The 18643-nt window shown below is 43.8% G+C and overlaps 1 protein-coding gene across 4 annotated transcripts in view; it reads right to left on the bottom strand.

Moving 5' to 3' along the window:
- Window positions 1-217: 217 nt before the first annotated feature.
- The window catches only part of SUSD6 (sushi domain containing 6), an 88289-nt gene continuing 69863 nt past the window's right edge, over window positions 218-18643 (bottom strand). For all 4 annotated transcript variants that reach the window (XM_051791460.1, XM_051791463.1, XM_051791461.1 and 1 more), the window contains 4 exons: window positions 12212-12409; window positions 9097-9235; window positions 7515-7936; window positions 218-5719 (listed from right to left, as the gene is read on the bottom strand). In XM_051791460.1, coding sequence (XP_051647420.1) covers window positions 5694-5719; window positions 7515-7936; window positions 9097-9235; window positions 12212-12409 — 785 coding nt within the window. In that variant the 3' untranslated portion in view covers window positions 218-5693. The remainder of the gene's footprint in view (window positions 5720-7514; window positions 7937-9096; window positions 9236-12211; window positions 12410-18643) is intronic.

Genomic DNA, 18643 nt, shown 5'->3' with positions numbered 1-18643 from the left:
CCCACTCTGTACCTCCCTTCCCCAAGCTCTTTGAGCATCCCTAGCTTTACCTTCATCCTGATCTTCCCATGGAAGGCATTGCACTGCTATAATATATAATTAATATAATATAATATATTTATATAATGTAATATAATATAATATAATTAATGGTCTGCTAGATTTCCAGTCCACAAGGCTTAAACAGCTAAAAAAAAACTCCACAAGAAATTATAGCTTCACTTCAAAAGAATTTTTTTAATTTAGAAATGCAGTTATATACATAGAACAATTAAATTAAACTTTGTACAAATATTAAAATACTATCTTCACACCCACTGCAATGTACAGGATACCAGAAAATACATATAAAATAAAGCAAAATAAAATCAATTGAGTGACATCCTGCACAGCATCAATTATGGTTTGAAGTCCCACATATATATGGAGTACCATTCTGCAAATAATTCCATAGTGGTGCAATTCAGATAAAAAGAAAACACATACAGGAGAGAAGAAAGGATTAATGCACAAAGGCAATCAAGCTCCCCTTGCACTTGCATCAGCAACTACCAGCAGTCTACCCACCGCGTCACAGGACATCTGCTTCACAGACAACTTCACTTTGTTTTCTTTTGGAAGAAAGCAAATTTGAGAATCTGAACTAAAACATTTTCCAGCACAACTCAGTTGCCTCTGTTCTTGCTCACTTGAGGACAGAAGCAAAAGCACAGCTTATTGAAAGAATATGCAGAGCATCAGTAGAACACGTTCTGGTGGGTACATAGATCTGAACATCATCTGCAGAGGGTCGAGTTTGGAAGCAGTGCTGATCACAGGTCCCTGAAGTGTGGGAAGTGGCATGCTCTGTCCTGGTGTGGTAGGACTGGAAAAAGGCTTATTTCCTGTATAAAAATACATCTTAAAAATGAAGCCTGCTCTAGGAAACCTCTTTGCACTTTCATAGCATATCATAGAGAATAAATGTTTTCTAGTGAAGTCCTTCTGCAAACAAAGGTTTTCACAAAGAGCAAATTCAATCTGCCGTTCCCTGGTAAGGGCTGAAGGGTGAGGATGGGGTGAGGCAGGATGTGCAAAATGAATGGGATTTATTGCCTTTATATACAAAAAACCAAAGTGAAATTTATTTAAATAGTTATCTGGATAGAGTAATAAGGCAGGTTTTTTTTAAAACTGCTATCAGAACAGTAAAACCACGTTTGCAAATACGTTCTAAAAAGTTCAGCAAGGACATCTCAGTGTGTCCAAACAGTTTTCTTATGCAGCAAGCGTGCTGGTGTATGCTAAATCATCTAACAAAGCACAAGCTTCCTTAAAACCTGGTTGTGATTGCATTAGCTCATTAGCCTGCAGCATACCTCTGTTTTCAGTACAGCTCTTCCTTAGACTCCTTACATTCCTTTTTCTGTGCTGCAAATGACCTAACCATACCAGATTATTTCCAGTGGCAGAGCCTGTTGCTCTCTTAGCCCCACTCCTCAGTATTGACCCCAGTCACCCACCTCTGGGAGCACCTTAGGATGTTTCCTCCCAAAACATGTGGACCAGTTCTTCCTAACACACCTGAGTTCTCCACACACTGAAAGGCCAAATAAAGGCTGCAGATGCATTACACTATTCACCACGCTGGAGCTGAAAGGCCAAGGAGAAACCACCAGGGAGATGTCCAAGGGGTGAAAAGCAGCCTGCTTGCTGAGTAAGGATTCTGCTACACAGCAACTTCCCTGGTGGTTAAGGATAAAAATGCATTAAGCTCTTCTCCCTCTCAAACTCCTGAAGTTTTAACTCGGCAGCAACTCCACAGGCTCGCATGCTGCAGCACATCTCTCCTCCTGACTTCATTTTTACCTCTTCTGCAGTTAATGGTGGGGAGATGCAAGCTATTTAAAACAACAAACGCCCCACTCTCTCAACCAGTGCTGCTGACACCCTTCAAGGTGACAGGAGGCTCTGACAATTCTAGCTGTCTCATCCTTTCAGGTGAGCTTCATGATATAGATCCTGACAGGAGACTGTCCCACTTCCCCATGGATCTCTGCCAGCTTCACTTTCTGGCTCTCTCAGGCTGGTCCAGTTCTGCAACACTTGGGCTGTAAGCACTGCAGTAGGTTGCATTTATTTTTCCAAAAACTATGCAACTGAAAGGGAGCAAGAACATTTTTCTATTGCACGTAATATCCTGAATTTCTGAAATGCCCTTTTTTCCCCAACCTATCAGACTCCAAAACCAACAGAAACCTTTAAAATAAGTGCTATTTTTATTTTTCCAAATAAAATTAAATCGTTTCAATGTTCTTGAATATCACAGGATCCAGCATATATGACAGAGCATGAGATGATTATGTTGGGAGTGTTAAGTAAGTAAAAATGCCTCCCTTTGAAATGTTTTGTCAGATGTGGGTGGGGGAAGAAAGGGTGCAGAGACTGTGGCCCCATCAAGAAAAAAAAAGAAAAAATTTACTGTGTCACATCTTGCAAGGCTGAGCCCCTGTGCTCCCCATCCACCACACTGAGATCTAGGCCGCATCTACCTTTGGCAAAATACGAAGAGAACACATTCTTTGCTCAGAGATAATGAACACTCCTGATACAGAGAGGAGTTCACAGCTGAGGGATCTTTAAGTTTCAGCCCTTGCTCCCAAAAGTAAAGACAGGACTGTGCAATGTGGGTTTTCCTACATCTCTGCCCAAAACACTTCCCAATCCTTCAGCTTCTGCAGAATTAAACAAACATGAATAAGTAATGATCACTTGATAATCAGTAAAGCGAGGCCTTGCTCTCCTATGGCCTTGAAAAAACTGTCAGACATCTCTCTGATTCCTCCCCAGCTGTTTTACCTCATTTTATATGAAGCTGAGGATGTGGACAACAGCAAGGTTATGCCCCCAAACTGTTTTCCATGTTCTGGCTTGCACAGGTCCATGGGGCCTGTTCCCACAAGTGTTGCTGCAGGGGACAGAGCTCTTCTGCAGAAGCTGGAATCATCAGATGGTGTTAGCAGGCAGCACAGCAGAGACTGGCCTGGGAGCTGCTAGTTTACCCTCAGCAAGCCAACAGAAGCTGTCTGTTTATGCCTGATCACAAGAGCTACACTTGCATATTTCCCTCCACCTTCGCATTTCCCCCGCTCCTTAGAAAAGCCATTTCCAACAATTTTTATAAATGAAACAAAATTGAAACCCTCCCTCCTTGTGCAGCTTGCTTCCTTTTCTTCCCCACCCAAACTGAATTTTCTCTCCCAAGCTGGGAGCTGCTTCCTTTACAACAGCAGAGAGGAGGCAGGGCCACATAATATGTGTTTCCTGCTGACAGTGCAAATGCTCGTCCAGATCAAGGCCAGGCCTTGGGATCAGCTTCCACCTTCTCCCACCAACCTAGTGCTAACACTGGGTTAAAGCACTGCCTCTTGCAGGAAGGTAGCACATTTCCAACTTCTATACCTAGAATTGCTGAGGGTGAGTTTGAGCAGACAGGACCTTAAATGCATAAAGAAACTCCTGCACTGAGCTGGTTAGGCAGCAGGAAAGAAGTCACATAGTCTTTCCTCCACACTTCCTTACCACTATTCTCGCTCAATCCCTCCATCTGCCCTGATAAATCAACGAATGAGAATTTGCTCAAACTTAGACCATTTTCAACATAGGAGTAAAAAAACTAAATACAATCATTCCCATGCTTATTTTCTAAAATTCCAATAGCAGATGTGTAAACAACATTTGACCTCTACAGTGCTTGAAGTTGAGACACCACAGCCCACTGTAAAATGACATGGGATTTTCACCATCCAAACTGAACAAAAAATACCTAAACCACCCAAATGGGATTTATCAAATCCTTGTGTTAATGCAAGGTAACATGAGCAACAGGGAAAAAAGTTTAAAACACTGTATTTTTAAATTAACATCCCTCTGCAACAAGGCTAGGGAAAAAGGATTCTTCCATCCACAGGCACACACTGTCCCATGTGTCTGGGATATAAAAGCTATTTGGGAAGAACAGCAGATACCTACTATGGCCAATCCCCATTTCCAGGAACTGGAGCTAAGCACAGTGACTTTATAGGTAAAGATGTTCTGTCACTTTTGTCAAGTGCTGTAATGGTTTGTTCTTGTAGCAACAACAATGAGGATGGTAAAGACTGTAAACCAAAATCAAAGCAGCAAAGACAGCATCCCTATTTACCTGTATATTACCACACGATGTGTAAGGCCATGACATTTTGCTCCTTCAACTCAAAAATTTAGGAGCTTCTCACAGGGCAAACACTTCCCTGGTTACTTCAAGACAATTATGACAAGGTACATGCATCTAAGAAGCCAACTCTTCTTGCTGAAACCAATCTCATGGTACAGTGTTCAGACCTCCCCAGTGAAGAACCTTACAACCACCACAATGCTTTTGTGATTAGACCACATACCCCAGACAAATGTGGCTTCATGCAGAAACAGTCTTGTTAACAGCAACCAGGATATTCCGACCTGCTGCAGATAACCAGGGGGGTGGGGAGGGGGTGGCAGAGGTATACATATTTTTGAATTTTCTTTTCCCTACTACTAGAACTTGAAAACAATCCTTAAAATTTAGGTTCAGGAATAAGCTATGGTGTCCTCTAGCCCTACTGTTAATGTAGCCAACCCTCCCTCACACCAACCGGCTGCCACTATATTTAGGAGAGACTTTACAAATGCTGCTTGCCCGTAGCCACAAGGAAGGAGCCCTTCCCTGGGCCCACTGGAGCCCTACAGGATAAAACAGCAGACCCTTGCTGTATGAAGCTAGGAAGACACACTAGCCTCTGAGATGGCAACTACTACCTCAAGTACCAAAGTACCTACTGTGGCTGCAAAGGGAATTTGGGATTGCACCGATGGCACTAGATATTTGCTACCTACAGGCATCTTTTTTCTCTTAACATTTTCAAAGACCTGAACCACTCCCAGTGTGCTACACCTGTAGAGAAGGAAGGAGAAGACAAAAGTAATTTTCAGAAATGGACTTCTGCAGAGATGGGGACAGAGGGTATTCCTACATGTTGGACTTCTTAGCCTTCAGCACTCTAGCAATTCTCAGTGAACTGTTATTGCACGGCTAAGTTGACACACAGCCCATCTCATCTGAGGCGCTTCTAGACATGACAACCTGCCCCTTAACTGGGATCCCTCCCAAGCCTCACTTCAGTCCCAGTGAGGCATTTTCTCCTCCCCTATCACAAAGAGGATGCTGGAAGAAGAGCCTATATAACATATATATGTATATTTAAACTGTGTCTGCACCCAGCGAGCAAGCGGGTTTAGCCCCTGCTCTCTGGGCAGCAGAAGGGCTAGAAAGGCTGATAAGCTGCAACAAGCCAGTGTGAGAAAGAGAAAGGCACAAGAAAAGAGCAGCTCTTCAGAGACTGCTGTCAAACATCTGGCTGGGGAAGAGGAGAGGAAAGCTCAAATGTACTTGTTCCTTGAGCCCCTGATGCTGATGGAATGGGGAAGCCAGCGCTGCACCAACTCCACTGGTGCATCCAGGAGGCAACCTGGCGACATCCTTTGGATCTTCAGCTGAGGGCATCTCTTCTTGGAGGTATCCAGGGTACAGCTCGCGAGGACAGGGAAGACCGCATGGAGTGCTTCTGTCCCAAAGGCAGGGGCAGGGGAGGAGGAAGAAATCCAAGATGGAGAAGGCTAGACAAACACAGCAGACCTCATGCTTCCTTTAACAATGGAATATCTGAATGGTAGAGAGAGAAAAAAAAAAAAGTCAAACTTTTGCAGTTTCAACACACACCAGAAAAACTACTGTTGAAAGCAAGAGAGGCTCCCACATCCATAACATGATAATGCAGTGGTCTCCCTGTCATCACAACACAGCAGAAGGGAACTATGGAGGACTCTGCTCCAAGCTGCCCCTGTGAATGAGATTATCACCAGCTCCAGCCTGGACAAACGCTAAGGACAGAGACTCCATCACCACACTGGGTGTCCATCTGGTCCTGCATTACCCTACTAGCACAAAATACTTTCTTAATACCAAATGTGAATCTGTCAAGTTACAGTTTGTAGCCATTGCCCCATGTTATATCATCTGCCTGAGAAGAGCTTAGCTCCACAGTCTTTCCAATTCTCCATTAAGTAATCGTAATTAATCGTTGGTTTGGCCCTCAGCTGCTTCTTCACCAGATGAAATGAACCCAGTTCCCTCAGTCACTCCCCACAAGCCCCTTGCTATCTTGGCAGGATTCCAACACAGCCTGCCCAGTTTCTTCACATATCTCTTGAACTGGGGGTTCCCACAACAAGATACAATATCCCCAGTAAAGCCTCATCATGTTGCTTAAGGGGAGGTAATAACTTCCCTTAAGAATGACAGTTTCTCTCTTTCCCATGACCTTATCAATCTTACAGTCCTTAAAATGCCAAAGATATGTTTCTTACTGTGACAAGGATGGTTGGAAATAGAAGGATCGCACCTGCCCTTATCTAACTTGAGGAAATGCAAACTCTTCCAGTAGCTGCAGCTTCCTCAACTCTGAGCCACAAGCACAAGTTTTACAGTGGTCTGCTGGAAGAGGCAATCTGCTACTGCACAAAAAGCCTTAGAAGCAATACATGTTTCCAAGCAGAGATAAAAATGACATAGTGACACAGGAGGCATCCTTTAGTTTCTGCACTGCAGACATTTTCTGTTAAGCTTCACAGTTGGGATTTCTGCTGCTTATGCACTTGAAGTTTAATGCCCATCTTAAAATATGTTGTTATTTCTGCCCTTAAGCAGAAATACCCTTTAACTGGTTTTACTGCCAGGGTTCCAGATGGCATTACTATGGCTATAGGACTTGACACCATGGAAAAGGGAAGTTCTGCCCTGAGCTATCTACAAGCCAGTTACATTTCTTGCCTAAGACACAGCAGTGTCTGCAGAAGCTACACCTTCACATCAGCTCTGGCACTGCAAAGCCACTCCTTCGTGGCAGCATAGAAGTGAGGAAAGTAGGATGTACTGACTGTTTAACAGACTTGCCCCTCAGCCTGTACAATAAGTACAAGCACATCCCTTTTACATCTTCTTGCTTGCTAAGGCTGTAGCACTGTATGCACTCTCGCAGGAAGCTGCTTACTAAAACAGTCTAAAAATGAAACCTAAACATCACAAAGGGTTTGTATTCCAAGTATGTCCTCCCATTCCCACCAACTTGGTTTCCACACAGTTATTTTACTGCTTTTGCACTATGATGCTGGAGGCTGGATTTCTCTGCAAAACCTTTGCTAAAACAAGAGTGAGCAGTAGACAGTTTTTCTCAGACTACTCTGGTCTCCCAGTCTGAGAACATCGAATTCTTCAAAGAAAGATAATAAATACTGCTTATATGTCTAAGTTGTGAAATATACCATGGAGACTGGGACACTTCTTTTCAAAAGCTGCTCCAGTGGCAGATGCATATAGGGTCATTCCTAGGTACTCAACTGCAGAACCTACTCTTAAAAGTAAGCACTCTCATTTAGTGTTTCTTGCCCAAGTCACGTACCATCTGTGTATTCCTCAGAGGAAGTGAGTGATAAAAGGCTCTGTATGTCACTGCTTTCTGAATCTTGGACCTCTTTGTGTACAGGTCCACTGCTAGCCATGCCAGCTACCCAGGAAGAGGTAGCAGCCTGATGCACAAGAACAGTTTCAGAGCGCTGAGAGCTACTGGCTTCACAGAGTCCAGAACGTCCAGGGGCTTCATCTTCTCTTTCAAAGCTATTGCGAGCCCCTTGGTCCGGCTGCTGCATCTCTCCGGGTCCATTCTGTCCAGCTCCCTCCGAGAGCACGATTTGCACCCGGGAGTCCGAGGGTGGAATGCAGTTGCCTGTGCTGCCATACACTGCTTCTTCATAGGACGGCAAGGCCACTTGGACACCATCCACCATGATAGATACCTGATCTCCGGACACACCTTGGTCTCGCCTCAAAAAAAGAAACAAAGAGGGGGGAGGAGAAAAAATAAATCGAGTTGAGCATTTATATTATTATACATATGTTAACAAGAACTCCAGTAACCTCCCACAGCAGAACTCTAATTCTCACCATTGACTTATTGAGGGGAGAACAGACAAATATGAATGGTGGTTTAACAAGGTGAAGCAAGTATAGTCTTGCAGCCCTACTGTGAATTGACATTAAAAAAAAGCAGGGGCTGTAATTCACAGCACCCGATGGATTTAGCAGCAAGAGCTGAAAAGGTTACAATGCTTCCACCCTCACTTACCTTCATAGCTGAATTTGACAAAGATCATGAGTCAGAGCCTTGTGCTGTTGGCAAAGTGCTCTGACCACTGTTGATTCCAGCTTGGTACACTGCTTTATTCCACAATGCCCAGCACTGTCTGTTCTGCCGCCTCTGCTGCCGGCAAGATGATGTCTGGCAGGGTGGGGAAGACAGCTCTAGCACATCATGAATCACCAAACCTCATGAGGCAGAGGCCTGAGAGTACATTCTTCTTTTCCAGTGATTTGGACTTTTTCAGAAAAGGGCAGACTCCAGGGCCCCACCTCTAAACTTCCCCACTGCTGGAGTATCCACAGTGGCTTTGCTGACCTCAGCTGTCAGCAGTGTTATGGCTGCATGCCTCCCCTTATCCACAAACCCAGAAGGTTCTCCTCCCACAGCAGGGAAGGATGGCAGGCTTGCACGTGTATCTAATGAGCAGTACTGCCTGAATTCACATCCACAGGACCTCAAATAGACCGGGGGAGATGCAGATATATATACCCAGACACATACTTCAGTAGCTATCCAAGGCCAGAAGAGGCAGCAGACTGATCTATAGCCAGGCTAATAAGGATCATAACCTTTTCCATTCAGAGTCAAGGGAAATGCACAAGGAAGCCACCCCTTGGGTGGAATATAAGAATGGGTACTGCAGGTGAGTATCGCAGACCAGCATTTCAGACTACTGCTGGACCAGCAGTATGGGGCAGAGATGTCACTCAGGTAAATAAAATAGGAACAAAAAACCAAGAGGGTAAGTTGCTCGATAAAGAAGGCCTGACTCAAATACCTTAATGAGTTTCTGCTGCAAAGAAACAGGTGCCTCTGAGCCCCTCCAAACCCCAGCTACACTTACCTGCTATGATGGAACGACTTCAGCTTTGGCTGCAGCAAAACAAACAGCACAACTAACAGCAGAATCAGGGCGACAGAGCTTGCTGTGGAGGCTACTATGGATAGCGTGGGTACTCCAATTGTCGGAGGAGAGTCCTTTTCTACAAAACCAAGGGCAACACAAGGTAAAATGATCCACTCCCTTAAATAACTGCCACAGAGAAGGAAAAACATCCACACTGCCTGCTATCAGGAGTTACACCTGGGGGCACATGTGAGGAGCCCAAGTTTCCTATACAGTCAAGGCACACCAGCTATCTCAGTTCAGATCTCCAGCTGACACCTCTCTGTAGAGGGAACCTAAAAGAACACATGCACATGTTTTTCCCTTGGAAAAACAGGGCAAACAGAAAAGCAGTGCAAGCAGGCCATGGGAACTGACAGATGGTGCTAAGGGTCATGTTATATATAGATCTGGCTGAGCAAAAGCTAAAAAAATGTCCTGATGTCACCCCAAGGCCAATAATTGTCTAACACAATAAGCAGGCCAAACAATAGAAAAAGTTCCAAATAACAGTTTTTCTTGACTAATATAACAGCCTCACAAAGCAGAGTAGAAGTCACCTGGCTGGGTATAATTAAGACACAGTAAGTATTCAGTTTCTCTCTCACACAAACATATGCAAGAGAACAGAGAGGGAAGGCAGATGTTGCTTCAGAATGCTGAGCTTTCAGTGTTGGACCCATGTGCCCTGCTGACATTACTCCTTCCTACCCTTCTCCAGCTGTACTGTGTGGGAACTAATTTGGCTTTTAAAAGACCTGTACAGGAATAAACTGGGAGCAGAGTGAGAATGGCCTGGAGGTATTACTGAGCACTGCATGTCATGCCTAGAAGACTACACTAGTCCTTTCACCTCCCTAGAGGAAATAACTGTCTGTATGTGTTGCTTCTGTCCCTAATTTAGGTCTTTGGTAGAGATCTGAAACGCCTCACCTACTCATCAGCAAATTCTATTGTCCATTTCACATTCAGGACATTGCCATTTATGCAATTCCTCTTTTCTACATTCAACACATTCTTCAGGAGCACAGGTCTCAAACTGCAGAGGGAATTCAAGACCCATGCAAGTAGGGATGAGGGGAAGAGCAATAGGTAAACAGAAAGAAAAAAAAAAGCTGGAGAACCATTGTTTTTAAGCCTACAGCCTGAAATCTATGCCCAAAACAGGTGTTTAAGCTGGAAAGCCAGTGTGAAATTTTCTGCATCGTCCCTTGGGGTGAAACCTACTGGCTTTGTTGTTTGGAACTTATTTCTCTGAAATTTTTTAGAAGTAGCTTGACCAGGGGAAAAAAGTAGTGACTGGCACATTTTTCCCTATAGCAAATAGGGCTGAGTAAGGATTTTAATTTTCAGCATTACTCAGGGTACTTTGAGTATGCCAACAAGAATGAGGGTAGGCAAATAGAGATGCTCCATTTTCAGCATTAGTACATGATGCTGTTAAATTGCTCACTACCCAGGGTACACTCCAGAGCATTCACTATCTCATATGCTGAAAAGATGCTCACTAACTCATACAAAAATCTGCCAAAAGGCTATGGGACTGACAGGCTCAGAGCTACACAAAAGATGTGATTACTGCTAGGGATTTCATTTATTCTATATGGAGCAGGTGGAATCTTACCCTTACCAATCATTTTAAGACCTACAGTCTTTCTCTCTAGTGTCTCCCACCTCCTTCTCCTTTTAGCTCTGCGAATGACACCCACTAGTTAAGACTCAGCTGTCTCTGACCCTGACCATTTGATTCAAAACTTATGTTGTGAAAGCAATGTTTTTTTCTCTGAGTCAGATGTTTGATGCATCATATTTTTGGTAAGGCCACTGGTCCTTCAAGATGCTAAAGAAATCTGAGGGATTTCTGCTCATCACAACACAATTCTTCAACTAGACCAAGTGCCATCATGCAGGAGTGCCCCCCAAGGAACACTACCTGCAATAGCACAGCTTTTTTCTCCAGCCTGGGTTCAGCAAGGGGAAGGAGGAATCACTGTGGAAAGGAAGTTTATATCAAATTTGAAAAGCCTCTTCAGGATCTAGTCGCTGCCAGGTAAACTCCCAGATCCCTTCCTTACACATCATAGCAAGGGGCTATTGGAGTGGCCGTGGCAGAAACACTGAGAAGGCAGTGTCTTTGGGACAGGACAGAATATTCCAGAGATCAGATATGCAGTGAGTTCCATAAAGAGCTTGAAGAAAGTACTTCTCTATTTCCTCCAATTAAGCTAACACATTTTGCTTTATGTATTATGAGATTAATTCCAGAGTGTACCTCTTGCTGACTCAGGATGATTGAAAAGTAAGGCTCTATGAACAACCAAATTTGTAGAGGGGAGGGAGTTCCCCCTTTACCCATTATGCCCACTTTTAAAACCAAAAGAGTCATAGGAAGACTAAGAGTTATGACGTCATAGTCATAGGAAGACTAAGACTAAGATGAACGTTATGAACGTTTTCCTGCAAACCTTTTTGCTTTCCTACTTTGATGGAGGCATTCCTGTTCAGATTCGAGAGAAAGACAAAATAAAAGCTGTCCACTTTCATCTGGAGAGAAGCAGAAGTCATTTGCCAGCAATGTCCTTTCCTGCCAGTGCAGTGAAAAGCAGCACCATCGAGTTCTTTGCCACAAGAAGCCAACAGTTACTTAACCTGTTTGCACAGAAGATCAACTCTACATATGCACATACAAGTGCACATGTGGACAGACAGGTACACCACTGAGGGAGAGGTACCATCAAACCCACCAAGCAAAACCAGACAGCATGCAAAATGCTTCAATTAGGGCTTCCTCCCTTTCTGGGATGACAGCCATCAAAATAAAAGGCTCCACATAAGTAACAAGTTGCCTCCTTTATACTCTTTTCCATGGGTTGTTTCCTTGTATTATCTGCATCTGATAGGCTGCTACTAAAAAGACATTTTTAATAAAGAGCTGTGACTGTGAGCTGTGTTTATGAAATTGTTGGAGCAACACGAGACAGCCACATGGACTTCCTCAGTGTCACACTGACTAAGCATTTAGGGACAATCTGAAGTCAATGTAAGGGCAATTCTAGAGTCAGGGAGAACTCACCTGGGCTGAGCCTGCAGCTGACTTCCATGGCTGGGTTCCATTCTCCATTCTTGCAGGTCAAGTACTTATAATCTCCTTTCAGCATGTAGCCTTCGACACATAGATACTCTATGACACTGCCTGAAGTCAGAGGGTTGTTGCAGGGGCTAGGGTGGCATTTATAGCCTCCATTCTCAGGTTGTGGTGGCTGGGGACAATCTGTAAAAAAAGAAAGCATCATGAAGGACATCTCAGAGGAAGACACCTGTTACACAATATATATGACACGTAGGCAGACTTCTACCAATGAACACTCACTAAATTAAACTACTTAAACCAAGGAGAAAAACTATTACACAATGGCAGAGAACACTGCTCAGTTTCACCTCTGAAATGTCTTCTGTGATGGCTAAATACTTCTTGTCATCCCAGTAGTACAATATATTTGGCAGGCACCAGTCTGGTGATATTTTTGAACAGTGACACAGAGATTCTATTTGAGAGGCCCAGAAAATCCTTGATGCTATCTTTTCCCCACAGCGCTTTCACTAGAGACTGGGGGGAACCTTACAACCAGGCTTTCCTACTAGCCTGACATGGAAAATGCATGAGACCTCCTACTGAAATGAATGCAGAATGCAAAAATCCCTCTATACTATGAGTATGGTGTTAAGGTACCCCACCACGAGGCACCCTGGAAGCCTGTAAAAGCATACTGATTTTGGCTATTTCATGGAGATATACCACCAACAATATGGGGAACAGAGCTTTTCTGCAGTAGGAAGAATTCACTGAAAGGGTGGTCAGGCATTGGAATGGGTTGCCCAGGAAAGAGTGGAGTCATCATAAGCCCTAGAAGTGTTCAAGAAATGACAGGGTATGGCATGTAGTGCTATGACTTAGTTCCATGGTGTTGTTCAGTCAAAGGTTGGACTCAATAATTTCAAGAGATTTTTTCCAATCTTAGTGATTCTACAGTTCTATTTGAAGACCAAATATTCCAGTCTACTTTTAAAAAGGAATTCATTATATTACAAAAACATTTCTAAACAAACCTCTGTTTACCTATGTGAACTCTGGAATGCTGAAGGCACTTCACATTCCTCCTTGCACCTCCACTGTCCTGACTAGTGGGTATAGACATAGCACATGCCAGAAATTTTCTTGTACAATTTTCAATAGTCATTCAAATAAAAAAAAAACCAAATAAAAAATGAGGAAACTGCACCGAAAACAGAGTATTTGCATTGCTCAGAACTTCCTCTCTCCTGGCAGGTCACACTGACCCTGCAGAACAGTGCCAGCATCTCCCACTGATGACATGCATCTGCCTGGCTGAAAGATGGAGAATCCAGATTTTTCCCTTTAAATCCACATCAGCTTCTCAAACTTCATAAAAGAAAATACATCATAGATCCCTCTTGAGATATTTTGGAGCATGGAAAACCAGCCAACCATGTTCCATCACAGCATGTTGACTGAAGCCTGCCCTTAAATCCCAGAGCATGCGCTCCCATGTTCTGCCTCTAAAGGTCCCACTTACTGCAGGATAAACCATGAGAAACAGCTGGGCAAAGTTCAAGTAACTGGATTTTGGGAAAGACTTAAGCAAAACAAAACTTGAGATTCATTCACTTTGGAAAAATTTGCTACATTGCTGCAGTGCAAGTGACCCTGGAACCTAATCACATGTGAATGCAGCATAGATGGTGCCTTGTAAATGCCAATAAACCCCAAGATGAAGTGCTGAGCAAAGCCAAAAACCCTCTGGTGTGAGTTCTGCCAGTTTTATAACTGCAATTCAATTTACTTCTTGAGAAAAGGTTAACAGGGGTCTAAGCAGTAGATTTTCAAGAAGACTTTGTTCTTGAGGAGATTATTCTTAAATAAGCTTCAGAGAAGCCACTGCCCTGTGCCTCATGAGTATTAACTGTTACCTCTTCTGTGTTTTTTTATCTTTTCTTTCTGCCATAATTTTGTAACTAATTTTTAACCCTTCACCATAAGGCTAAAACTTGCTTACACTTTAAGCCTGTCCAACACTTAGGAGTAGTTGGGATCAGCCAAAGCAACAGATTAATGGCACATTTCACGTTCAGGTACAAATGCCCTGATTCATCTGCAGTCTAGCAAAGAGGTTTCTTGCTAAATTGCAAGGAGCCATTTGAGCACCAGAAATATTTTTAGCAGTTTAACATGTACCTCTCTAGGCAATGGTAGAGAGCTGTGGATAAAAGCCACTGTTGCCACAGCAGTTGCCAAAACTCAAGAGCAGAGAAGACAACTTCTCTACACCTTTTATACCACAGCAGGTACCTGGAATTGCTTGGGAGTCACGCACAGCATCTTTCTGCTAACTGATTGCAGTAAACAGCTCACTCCCTCTGTTCCCCCTTCTCCTGAGCTGCACTCACGTGTGAGCCTGGCCACTGCACCAGGAGCCCTTTTGCACATGGAAGCAGCTCAGTGTTTGGTTCCCCTTCTATCATAAAGTGCCACCTATACTGATGACGTTTCTGAGTTATGTACAAAAAAACAGCACCCAACAAGAAACAGGCACTCATTTACATTGCAGTAGCACTCTCAAAAGCTTGGAAACACCACCACATTGGGCACTTGCAGAACCCTTACTTTGCCTCCTTACGAAAGGGCTTCAGGCGATGCACAGCTATGCAACTGCAAACTGGTTCCCTCCTCACCTCCACAGGCCACTTGGCACACAAAAGGAGAGAAGCAGCTGATAGGTCTCTTCAAGCAGTTGTCCTTGACTTGTTCTCTTAACAGGGAAGGGAATTAGTCACCTCCCCTTTCCCTACTCCCAACCTTCATTTGCCATCACAGCATCCAAGAGTGTCACAAGTATTTTAAAATGTGATGGAAGAACACCGTTTATGTGCTGGGGAAACAGATAAAAAAGGTCTGGATCAGGTAGCCAGAACATCAACACTTTCCATTCTCAACATGATTGAACTGATCCTGAACTGTCCTTTGCAAGGCAGCCTCAGGGGAACAAAGTACCTCGGAGGATATAGCTTTGGGAAGGTCTACTAGTCAGTGCTGATGGAATTAAAAATTGCTGAAGCTGACCCAGGCAAGGCTTGGGTGGGTACAGTAATGGACTGGTGGTGCCTGAAAAACTGAGAAAGTCAAACACCTCTACTCCCTGCTGGACCTGGCATCTCTGACAGAACACAGCACCTTTGCAAATCAGGGTCCAGTACAGCAACACAGGCACCCAGAATGCTTGGGACAGACAACGCAGATTTCCACTACAGTGACCTGTTCCTCTCGTACCTAAGTACTCTCAGCTTTCACATGCTCCATTGCTTCAATTGCCTCTGTATGTGCACTCTAAACTGGAACTAACAGAAGAAAAGGTACGAGTCTGATTCTGCACAATCCTTTATATCACCAGCAGCAAAGCTTATGCCCGAAGTTTGCAGCACTGGTATATCCACAGCTATATAGAACCAGGCAGAGCATCCCATTTACTGCTTTCCACAGAATAAACTACTGACACACGAGGGGTGAAAAAAGCTGGGTGCCAACTGCTGCCAGAAGCATGCCCAGAGCAGCCCACTCCTGGCTAAGTTTGCAGCCAGAAGGTGTGGATGGATGGGAATAGCTGCCTGTGTGAACTGTTTATTAGCACTCCAGAGCATGGCTGTGCCATACTGGTTCACTACTGCGTTTGGGACCAGCCTGACCCAGCTCTCCTTCCAGCTCATGCTTCCCAGTGGGCTGCTCACATTCAACCCTCAGCAGTATTTGCATGCTGCTACGGTGGTCCAGCTCCAGGCTGCACTGCTGTTTGGATGTTACTTTGGCACACTGACACTTTTTGAGACACATGAACTAAACCCTGGAGGATGGTTTTTCTTTATTTCAGCCCCAGTTAAAGCCTGACAGATTTCACAGGACACAGCAAAACTGTGACATCCTCCCTCCCTCCTGTCCCCATCCCCTCCCTCCTCTCCCCTTCGCCCTGGGATTTACCCCTCCCAAGTTTCAAGGGGGTGTGACACACAGTGGGTACACACAGTGGATACACTAACCTTCCCACAAGGTTACAAAAAGTCCTTTAAATTTGTGGGACACTAAGTACATATATTGTAACAATCATCTCCAATAGCATCAGCCTAGACTCGCAGTCAAATATGCACTGGCATATTTGAAATAGAAAGAAACATGCAGGAATTTCATCAACTCCCACCCCGAAACACATGTTTTTGGAAGTATCCCAGGGCTTGTGAGACATCTGAAAACAAATGTTCATGCCAGGCAGGGAAGAATAAGAGAGCCAAGTTAGAGAAGTTACTAACTTCCTAGTGGGTTACTGACATTCTAGGTTTGCAAAGCTGTTGCCAGCATCTTGATTATCAAGCTTTGAGGATGCACAGAAGGGGGTTTTAAACATTCTTGCACTGTGTGCAAAGGGGACAAAACTCTACTCCAGAAGTCCCTATTTCTAAGTGGTACTGAAGCTTATGACACCTCCAGACAGAGCTGGTGCTCTGCCAGCATAAACTGCTGGAAAACAGGGAGGAGATAACAACTAGATAGAGGTCGAAACACTATGAACATCACTGAACTCTGTTCTGAGGTAAAGAAACAGTCATTTTCAGATCGACAGGCACAAATTAAGTTATGCAATGGAGTTTCTGCAAATGCCATTCCAAACCATGAGGTATTTACCATATAGATGACTTTTTAATATGCAAATGAAAAAATACTAAGTCAGTATGCACCTCCACCCAATTTCCCACCAAATCACCTTCAATCACTTCAAGGAGTGTTAACTGCTCTTATGTTCTTTGAATAGCTGTTACCAACTTGACAAGAATCACAACACTAAGGAACTTCTTTTTTATTGCAGTGACAGCATCATCCATCACACTGTACCTTTACCAGCTCCCTTTTCCATGACTCTGCTAATACCAGTAAGCTCCACTTGCTTCCTTGTCCACCATATTCACAGACAGGTGTGAGGTGTTGGAACCTAGCTTGTTTTAGATACAGTAAGAAATGTTGTTGGCTAAAATGATCAACCTAATCACCATAGGATGAAGCGGACCTTCCATGTCTGGGCTGAGGTGAAACTGAGCCTAGGTCCTGACTGCTGACCTGATGCAGAATTACAAAGCATTTCTAACATAATGTAATAAAGACACAAATCCATGCCAGGGTCATATATAATGCCACAGATGGAAGCACATGGTATGCTGTGTGCTGACACGAAAGTAAGGAGTTTAGGTACTCAGAACATGAACCCCAGGAGCACAGCCGAGCCTCCATCACTAAGAGTGAAATTCACAGATAAGCAGACAATTTCCAAAGCTCAAGCAGGATTAGCCTGTTGTGGTAAGGATCAAGCACAATACACTCCACTTATACGTACAATGAAAGATTAAAACATACTTTAATCTGACTGGATAATTGCTACGGAATTATAAAAGTTCCCCAGTACTAACCTTCTTTGCCCAGACACAACACCAAACAGGAGACTAAGACCTCTCTACAATCTTTGCTTGCCACTGTCTTTCTTTTTTCAACTAGTAAGATTTATGGACCCTGTCAGGGCTGTTACACCCCTGTTTTCTGCACCAAGCAACTGAACTGTACTTTGGTCACTCACCTGTTTTGTTGGGCAGCAAAATCCTCCTTAACAAAATGCATTCTTAAAAGAGAAAAACAACAAAACCCCACAAACAAACAACCAACAACAAAACCCACAACAGGACAACTTCTAATCATAATCACTAGAGTGCCTAACTATAGGTTTGTAACTGAGGGAGAACAAATCATGGCATTGCTCACCTTACGTGGGCAGACATGTGGGTATAGCATTGCTTAACGAAGGGATGTTTTGCACTGAACATTTCTTCTTCTCCACAGCAGGGCACAAAGGTCACTAAAGCTAGGACAGGAACAATTCTGACAAATTATAGTTACTCTTTATATGAGTCAGGCTCAAATCCCAGCAATTCCAAGAGGAAGTTGGACTGAGCCTCAGGTAAATTCCTCACTGACTACACAAGTGCTCTAGCAGGTTTAACCATCCTCAGAGCAGTGTCAGAGGAACCTTACATGTCAGCACTGAAGCATTTTGGAAACCATTTGGGTTTACAACTGCTCTGCTGGATGCCCTGAACACGTGCCCCCCTATTTGGATGTTAAACTCTCCAGCCTTTAGACATACCACAACTTCTGTGGGATAAGACTGGAAATGGAAGATCCTAAGCTCAGTACTTCTCTTTCTTCATTCACAAGATTTAATCCATTTAACAGATACTATCAAGACTCACAGAGGAAAAACACCCTATAAACAAAACCCACCCTCCTGATCAAGCTGAACATGTCCCCGCCTAGTCTGGTTCAGCTTGACATGATTGTCTCATGCCAGCATGACCTACCTGGTGAGTGAACACCTTTGTGAAGCAGAACACATAAGCA

Source organism: Manacus candei, unplaced genomic scaffold (assembly GCF_025592945.1).
Source record: "Manacus candei isolate 608988 ecotype Guabito, Panama unplaced genomic scaffold, ASM2559294v1 h1tg000033l, whole genome shotgun sequence".
Taxonomy (NCBI): domain Eukaryota; kingdom Metazoa; phylum Chordata; class Aves; order Passeriformes; family Pipridae; genus Manacus; species Manacus candei.
Note: the sequence above shows the minus strand (reverse complement) of the source record. Positions and strands in the feature narration are given on the sequence as shown.